Source organism: Bombus impatiens, unplaced genomic scaffold (genome assembly GCF_000188095.3).
Source record: "Bombus impatiens unplaced genomic scaffold, BIMP_2.2 scf_0060, whole genome shotgun sequence".
In the NCBI taxonomy this organism is placed as follows: domain Eukaryota; kingdom Metazoa; phylum Arthropoda; class Insecta; order Hymenoptera; family Apidae; genus Bombus; species Bombus impatiens.
The window spans coordinates 1,542,476-1,552,033 of record NT_176479.1 but is presented as its reverse complement, the minus strand read 5'-3'; the positions used below and the strand labels follow the sequence as shown (position 1 = coordinate 1,552,033).

The following is a 9,558-nucleotide window of genomic DNA, read 5'->3' as shown; positions in this document are numbered from 1 at the left end:
GAAAATTGAATAATAATTTTGACAGAGAATTATGTTAACAAGAGACACGAAATACCGCTACTGGGTCTCGTGTATACATGACAAAGTGCTTTTCGGTAAAGTTCATTCATTACATTGTCAAAGGTGACGCCTATGTTTCTTCTGAAACACCGCTAGGAGATAATAGCGTGCGGGTACAGTCTCCAAAAAGAGTATTTCCCATTTATCCCACTACACTACTACATTTATGCACTTTAACCTTGAATAATTGAAAAACAAATAGTAAAATGCTTAGGAAGCATGGCATTTATCTCGGCTTTCTCAAATTATGCTTAACTCGGGAAACGCTGTGAGTTTCCTTAAGCATACTGGGTATTGCCTATTAAAATTTAGAAAGTTATTAACAGTTACTCAAATTTTAGTTCCATTAAAACCATCTTAATTTCTGGCCTAATTATCATTCATCCTTAAGACGATAATTAAACGAATATTTTTGTTACGTAGATCGCTAACAGAAGCAACAGAAGATGTTGTACGATAAATATTCCGCTATAACGTAGCGTCGAAATATTAAGAATAATTATCATTATCTCTGGTGGACGGAAGATTAAAGCGCGGACCAAGTAAAAACCAAAGATGACCCTAAACCATTACTCATCGGTTGAAGTTTGCCGCGACGGAAGGTACAGTAGTCTGGTTGTGCGTCATTCTGACGAATTACGGGATTCTAGCGACGACTTCGACGACGCGATAATCTCGCCCGCAGGAACGATTCGACGCCGGGTCCTTTCAGACAGGAGCCCTGTTTTTCCGAATCCTTTAAAAGCGACTTTCTCCGCGAGCGAATCGGAGCAACGTCCGCACGCGATCACCGACGCAAAAATCCGGCGAAGGTTTGTTTGCGACCGCGATAATCGAAATCCTTAGGAGGCCCCCGGTTCCCTTTTTACGCATGCCGTTCGACGTCGCGGCGTCGACATTTAGTGTCGTCGTAGACCACGTTGAACCATCATCGGCTTCTTTCAAAACCCCACCAGCCGTACGAAGCTATCCTTCTTTGCCTCTCTCATAGACCTTCGCTGGACAAAAAGGAAAGAGAGAAGATGAGGAGAAAAGGAAAGTATACGCGTGGTTAGTACGAGAAAACGAGTACGAAGGTAAAAGGAAGACGGGAGGGAAAGAGATAGAGTTAGAGCAAGAAGGTTATATAGGAGGAAGACGGAGAGAACACAGAAAATAGGATAGGAAACGTAGAAAAGGAAGAACGCGAGAAACAGAAAGAAAGGGAAATAGAGGAAGATGGAATTACGAGAAGAAGAAGGGAATAGAATAAGAGAGACGGCCGGTGTAGTTAGAAGGAGAAGAGGAAGGAAAGGAGACGGATTCGATGGAGTAACAGAGAAAAGCTGACGAAAAAGTGGCAAAGGGAGGGAGGTGAAAGAGAGACGGACAGAAAGAGCGTGAATCGGAGGTTCGGAGCCGCGCCTCCTACCTTCAGGGCCCATGTATCCACGGCTCGGCACTGTTGACGACGCAGCGCCCTATGGAAGGGGAAAGGGAATTACGGGGAACGTGGTTTAGGCAAGAACGATCGTCCGTAGTCGTAGTCGGGCCACGAGTCGAGCGATGTCGTGTGACCGACCTCTCTCGTCGCGACCGCGTTTCTTTCTCTTTCGTCGCTTTTACCTGGATTAAATTCGACACCGTGTGTTGTTCGTTTCGCAGCCACACGGCTGCCTACGTGCGTGTAACTGAAAGTCAGTGACAGGGGAACGAGCATGCGAGCACGAACGTTTCGCCTTTGCGTCGAAAGCACGATAAACAAAAGATAGAAAGAAAAAGACGAGAAAGTTGACTGGGCGCCGACTGGGTCGTAAGTCGTAACTTCAAACGCTGCAACCAACCCTCGAAAACACGTGTCGTTCGTTCGGTGCGTTGTCGCGCACGTCGATCGTTGTGTGATCAACCGATGTCGACCGACTGTTATCAGGAGAGTATGAAGTTCGCGGAAGTGTGTTTGTTTTCCAATTTCTAGCAGTGGCTACGGTGAACCGTGCACGGGGGAAATCGGGCACGACGAGAGAACGACGAATGATTGTCAGGTGAAAACACAGCCGTGTTTTTTAACATCGGATACGGCGATATTCGTCGATCGTCATAGTGACATACGGCTGGCTGTTGCGACGCGAAGGAACAGGAAGAATTTAATACGGTGACGAGTTTGGGAAGAAAAATAAAAACAAAGTGGCGAAACAAGAAGCCTGGAAGGAAAGTGTGCGCAACGTTTGTGGATGCATGAGGGTCTCATGGCTACTGGATTCGTAAAGTGGTGGCGGGCAAGGTTCCTCGCTGGCTATAGACCCTTTTCTGGTAAGCTACTATGACGCCTCTCTGTCTTTCTCGCTATCGACTCTATTCGTCTACTTTTATCCATTCGACCCCCGCTTTTTCTTCCCTTATGTTTCTTTTTTGTCATATATACACGTCAAAATATCGATGTGCGTCGAAATCGCCGATGCATGGATAGATCGAGATATACCATATACGGATTTGTTCGGTCAGGGTCCGGTTATAGGCGTGATATTTTGCCCGAGTTGCGAGCCGCGTGGTGCGTGTTTCTCGATGATGCTACTGCAGTATGACAGAAGTGGATCCCACGTGGTGTTACGTCATACTTGCATTTTTCTTACCCGTTGATCTATAACCTTGTTCTGCTAAAAATTTGTCTGTTAACCGTCATTGGTTTCTTACTTTTCGAACAATTTGTAGAGCTTTCGAATATTTTCTGACGCAATTGAACGATAAATATTTTTATTATTTTCCTTTTTTCTGTTTCAATTAATTATCGAACGTCGCATCAACCACTTTTATGGGTTATTACCGACTCAGAGACGAAATTTACAGCTCGTTATACAGTTTGGTATTATCTGATATTATTTGGTATATATTTTATAAATTCATCGATGATGTTATACATTCTATTTAGACAATACGTCATTATACTAGTTGTAAAATGTTTATGCAACGGTATATACTTATGAATGTTAAATATTAGTTGAAATATAGTTGAACGTGCAGTTACTTATTTGTAAACTGTAATAATAATACAAATATATGTTTTGTTTTATTATTAGTTTCAAAAAGAGTAGATAGAAATAAATTGAATAGCGCTTGAAATACGCATTGACACTTATCATTTTTAGTTTCGTATGTGTAAAATATTGTAAGCGTGAAGATAAATATTTGAATGATTGATATTGATATCGAAGGCGGCACTCTATCAGCAAATAACTACTTTATCGTTACATGGTAACGATCTTTCAATAAACTAAAAAAACATTTACATAATATGTATAGATACTATAAGAAATAACATAGTCATTTTATAAATGCAAATAAAGATATGCGATGAAAAGAATGCGACGTGTATTCTATCAAAAACCACTGATGAATTATTTTTATATTTTTTAACTATGATATTCTAAAGCGAAAGGTGACAAATTTTAATATTTACTATCTTACTTATTTAATTTTACTTATTTAGTTATTCGAAAAAAATTTCACTGCGAAGGGGATAACAGTTTCTCAGTTGTATAAATAACACTTAACATGTCATTAGTCTATAACTTTTAACACTTGTAAACCTACTTTAATGAAACAAACATAGCTATGTATGTTCCACCAGAAGCTAACATCTACTCGTAAGATGGAGGGTAAAAATAAAACGCGCTTCTAGTTAGCCGCGTTCCAGAATTCGAAAAATTTTAATTGATACAGATCTTCGTTCGCATCTTGCAAGTGGATCGTTCAGAAATAAAGAGTCGCTAGTTTAAATAACAGTTTAAAAACAGTAAATATTTCAATAAAAGTCAGCCATCCCATGATATTCGATAGAAAATTTATTCAAATTAATCATTTTATTCAGTATAATAAATATTACTCGTTATATCTCCATAATGTTTCACTTCTCATATTTTATATTCACTACAGACAAAATTAAATTTCATTTCATTCCGAATATTAGTATTACGTAATCTACGAATCGTCTCTTACGTTTGTCATAGTGCAAATCGAAGCCATGCAGACTCACCGATTAAAAATTATCGTATTAAAGGAAAACAAAAATCAGAAAAGGACAGAAAAGAGAAGCAAAAGCAAGAATGAACTAACACAATATCTTTCCACGTCGTCTATTAGTCTATCTCTATCCTCCGTCCTACAGTCGGGTCGTTGGGAAGAGAAACTGATCGAAAATCGTGGAACAATTGCCTGGGTCCGTCTATGGGTGAGGCGCGCTGCGCAGCGAATCCCGCTTTTGAAGATCGGCCGATCTCGGATTCTCTTGCGGCGTTCCTCTTTATGGGTGTTTTCTCTTGCGTCGCGGGGCAAAATTTTCATACGAGTCGAGAGCCGAATGAGTAGGGATAGGGAAAGCTGTTGCGTCGGCAAATGATAAAAGTTACGAGCCGAGCAAACAGAAAGGGGTGATATACAAAGAAGAAAGCAGAAGCCGCTTGTGTCCCGCTCTCCCGCTGCTTTTCATTCAAGAGGGCGCAAAAGCGGTACGGTACACACGGTATAAACACACGCGCGCGCTCTTTCGTACACAGCGTATATATAGTACTACAGACTACATATACACGTACTATAGATTATACACGTAGCTGCACGAGGGGGAGGGTCGCGCGTCAAGGGTGGAGTTTAATTATCGAGACCTTGCAAGTTCGTTACATACATTAGTCCGGTGGTTAGATAAAAGGCGTCCATGGCTATTCTCTATTCCTTTGATATCAAAGCAAAGATTCTTTCTCTCTCTCTCTCTCTGTTCCCTCTTTCTACCCGTTCCACTGTGGTCTTCGCTCTCCATCTCAGTTTCCCCTTGTTCTTCCTATGTTTCTTCCTCTTCTCTCTGTTTCTCTCTTTCGCTCTCCGCCATTCTTTGTCTCCCTTTTTTTTCTCCCCCGGTGCGTTCAGTGTCTTGGGTCTTTAACGCTCGCCCCACGAAAGAGTTACGGGCGTAATTACCACACGGCAGGTATCATTATACGCGTATATGCGTCCGTTTCTTTATGCAGATACGATTATCCCGCTTTTTCTTCTCTTCTTCTCTCTTTTTTTTTTCTAATTTTTTGGTTTTGCTTTTTCCTTTTTCTCCGGTGTTTTCTTTTATCTCTGCCCTACTTTCGGTTTTCCTTGTCCCCCTTTCGTCATTTCTTTTCCCTTCCTCGTTCTCTTTTCTGCGCGCGTGTGCAAGCGTTTTCTCGTCGTTTTTTCCCTCCTTTTTCATTCTTTTTCCTCCCGTTGGTCTCGAGTAATTGAAATTAGCGGCCGGCTTCGTTTATTACGAGTTTCGTATCGCTAATTATCGTTGCTTCGCGGTCCCTTTGATGCCGACGTTTTTAAGTATATATTTTACTGGAATCACGCTGCACCGGCTTAATGATGTATCGCGTGAATTAAGATAAAAGCGGAGGCTCCTCGAGACCGAAGAGACGGCCTACCATCGTAGAAGGGAAACGTGTAAACGGTGGCCAAAGCACTCGAAACATTCTCCGGCTACTCGGAACTCGAATCGCCGCGGAACTCGTTTTATCGAACCCCGATTATGTATTGAGCATTCCCTTAATATTTTGGTCGATTGCTCGGCCAACTTGCAACAGAATCCGATCCGAGTAGCTTAAATAATTCTAACGTTTAGCTATGTTACATTCGCGTAGTTGTATTTTAATTGGCACTGCAATATCTTTTTCTCCTTTTGCATTGTTTTATCGAGTCGAGAAAAAATATTATAGCAATGACAAGGAATTTAGTACTACAGTACGATGAAATACTAAAAAACGTTCAAGTACTAAAATAATATAAATTTAAAAATAAAAAAAAAATTTAAAGGAACTGTACAAAATTTGTAAACGTTTACCTTTTCCGAAAGAAATGTTTATTTTTCTAAACTCTCGCACCTATTGCAAGACCCTCGTAAAATTCTAACGTGCATCTTCAATATTCATTGATCGATAGTCTGAGCGGTAATTGCTGACAGTTGTTAGAGCTTGTTCTTTTTACTATGGCTGGATGTCGGACGCATGTAGGACGACCGCCTATTACAATCCATGAATTCCAAAAGAAATGAAAAGCTTTTCTTCTTAATTGAATTGCTTATTGCGTTGTACCGATCATTATGAAATAAGAGAAGTTTGCACCAATGTGTGTAACGCTGCGTTAAATTACACCTCCGTCGTTTCCTTATTTATTTATATTTTTATTATTGGATTTTGTTAATCGTCATTGATATTGACAAATTAGTATCACGATTGACATTGTTTGATAAGATATAAAACAATTAAATTGACAAAGATAATAAGTTAAGTATCTTTTTCAGAGATAGTTTCCATGTGTTTCGTAAGAAGAAAAGAAAGATGAAACTTTTTTTTATATCGACGTTCAATTTCCTAACTTTCGATATGTGTATACGAAATTCCTAGATATAGAAAATCCTTTGAACAGTCGTCCCTACGTGTGTGGCGAGGTCCATTAGATAAAATCTTTACTTAAGATTCTCTTTTCCTTTTACGTTGTGGGTGGGAAAGAGGTCGTTCCAAATTTATTGCTCCCTATCACTCCTTTACATTGATCTCGCCATTCAAATCTTATCGTTGTACATTTACCACCAACGAGTATACGAATTAACACCTTCTTACCAACTACTACTAATAAATAACTATTTTTATTAGCGAACTTGGCAAAATTGTTTGTACGAAAAATTATATTATAAAAGTTCGAAATTTTATTTTGCCAATTTTCGAATATTCCTCGATCTAGAATTTGCATATCTTACAAGTACAGATATTACATATGGAAACATTCTGTGTAAATAATAATAATAATAATAATATTCTAATCTGTCTAATATTCTGTCTAATAATATTCTATCGAATACACAGCGTATAAAACATTTTATATTTAATTGCATAGTTTATTCGATCCAACCATCCAGGAAATATAGTCCCGTGGCCGCTTTAAACGATGCACATTTGCTCCAAAGCGTCGGTGAAAACTTTAGAAATTTTGTAAAAAGCGACGCTCCATGTACCGCATCATGGCGGCGGACGTGTCGTGTTTCGTAGATGCTCATTTATGTATGGTAGTTGCGCAAAGATATCTTTTCAGTATTTCATTTCGTAGAACGCTTTTACACAGGCGTCTAGGTAACGGTAAACGGCAGTGTAATGCAGACACATTAAAGATACATTACACTTCCTTCGGCGAGTGTGCAAAACGTTTCTGAAATAAACGCTGGAAATGGATGTGTTCTCGCCATCCCTTTCAGTGGAACTTTCGTTAATTCGTTCGCTCGCTCGTTCGCTCGCACCGCGCGAATAATTTCGGCCGAGCAATAGACCGAATGCATTAAAGATAATTGCGCTTTTATGCACGGAATCCGGTCTCTCTGTAATTATGAAACAGCAACCCTTTGATCTGTAATTTACGCGTTTAAACGCGTTCGCATCCATCAATTTCTAGACACGCTTCCGCCGATTAAAATTTTTCCTCTGTCATTTTTTGCTCAATTTTTCAAATCTTTCTAACGTCGTCGACTCTTTCTGTGTTCACCTTACTTTCGTGCCAATCTTCTATTTATTTTGTTTCTTGTCTATATTAGCTGTTGCTTCTTTTCTTGTTTTAAATGTCCTGTAGTATAGATCGAGGCACGTAAACAATGATCTCGTTGGATTCGATTTAATGTGAAAGAAACGTGACCGTGAGATAGGTTTGACGATCTGTTGTATTTATTTCTGGTGATTCAAAGTTACATCCCCTTCAAAATAGTCCGAAAATACTTCCTACACTCCGTAACTTAAGTACCGAGTGGCACTCAGAAACTGACTATAAATATAGGCTTTACCGTGGAGGATGTTACTTTGATACCTTTGAGATTCTGACTTTTGTTTACGAGCGACGCCGCCGCTCGACCGTAGATAACAGTTTCATTCCCTTTGATGAGAACTTCATGCAACGTAAAACAAAGCTACGAAGAGGAATATGTTTAACGAGCTAGCGTAAAACGAGTAGAACCACTCTGATCTTATAATTATATTAAGCTTCGTTTTCATAAAACCAACGTCTCATTTAAAATAAAATTTCATTCGTTAAAATATCAGTGTGATATCCACTTGCGCGAATATCGACGATTATCGTACAACGTACGATCTCACTTGCATAGAATTTTCATAGCTTTCGTCGCGGTTTATCGTAAGATAGTTAGAGGCTGGTTAAAATATCGGTTAAATCTTGGTCCGTCCATTATTACCGACAAGTTAACGATCGTTTGGTTACAGTGGTTGGTAATACGGAAGGCAGCGACTCGGAGGAACTTCTTGGCGGTATCTCGGCACCTCGTAGCGGTTCGCCACCGGAATCCCAGCCAATTCTATTAGAAACAGAGGCACCACAGGTCGCGGTTGACGCTTCCACCAGTCCTACGCCGGCCACCGGAAATGACGAGCAGCCGAGTGCTAGTACAACGAAGCAACTCAGTTTCGAGGTATTATTAACTCCCTTGCTTGTTAAAGAGGAAACAATAAAACAATATGTTGTTGTTTTTAAATTTCAACAACTTTTTTTCTAAATTAATCCTCGATTAACCCTCTAACATTACGTTTAATCTTTCATTGGAAACGTAAAGATAGTAGATCTTTTAGAACAAATTTTCATATCCTAAGAGATTGAACTTATCTTATTATACAACGTAATCGATCCTTACAGCAAATCTGTATCATTGGATCCTTTGCGATTCAAACTCGGTATAAAATATATTCTTTTCAGCTATAATTTAATATATGTATCTAAGCACCTTATCGAACTTACTAACTTATCGCGATAAGATACAAATGGAAGATAATAATAAATTAATATACAGGGTGGTTGGTAACTGGCGGTACAAGCGGGAAGGGGGTGATTCTACGTGAAAAAAGAAGTCGAAAATATAGAATAACAATTTTTTGTTCGAGGCTTTGTTTTCGAGAAAATCGACTTTGAATTTTGGCTCGGTACGCGCGCACTTTATCTCACTGTAGATCGTTGTCTCGATGGAAAAATTAAAAAAGAATTTTTTTTATTCTATATTTTCGACTTCTTCTTTCACCCCCTTTCCGCTTGTACCACCAGTGTACCAACCACCCTGTATACGTAATATATAGAATCAATAATAAAATATTGCTGAGATCGCAGACTCTGCACGATTTACATATTCCAAGTAATAAAATATCTCGTCCCATTTCTATTTATCATTGATTTGAAACTTTTATTACTCAACTGTTGGTCCGGTTGCAGGAATTCGAATGCGACGTTTCGGTAGCGGAGGGTGACCGAAGACGGCAAGAATTCTCATTCACCCTGTACGATTTCGACGGCCACGGGAAGATAACAAAGGACGACATAGCCGGCCTGGTTACTACCATTTACGATACTCTGGGCGCTTCTATCCAGGTACCACCGTGCGGCAGTAAGACGATTAAGGTGAAATTGACTGTGTCGCCAGATCAGAGAACCAGCCAGACGCGATCGGCTGGCGGCTGTTTGAAC

The 9,558-nt window shown here is 39.7% G+C and overlaps 1 protein-coding gene across 1 annotated transcript in view; it reads left to right on the top strand.

Moving 5' to 3' along the window:
• The first annotated feature begins 1,295 nt into the window (after nucleotides 1-1,295).
• The window catches only part of LOC100747713, a 13,261-nt gene continuing 4,998 nt past the window's right edge, over nucleotides 1,296-9,558 (top strand). Inside the window, exons 1-3 of the mRNA XM_012393924.3 lie at nucleotides 1,296-2,349; nucleotides 8,313-8,518; nucleotides 9,307-9,540. Coding sequence (XP_012249347.1) covers nucleotides 2,271-2,349; nucleotides 8,313-8,518; nucleotides 9,307-9,540 — 519 coding nt within the window. The 5' untranslated portion in view covers nucleotides 1,296-2,270. The remainder of the gene's footprint in view (nucleotides 2,350-8,312; nucleotides 8,519-9,306; nucleotides 9,541-9,558) is intronic.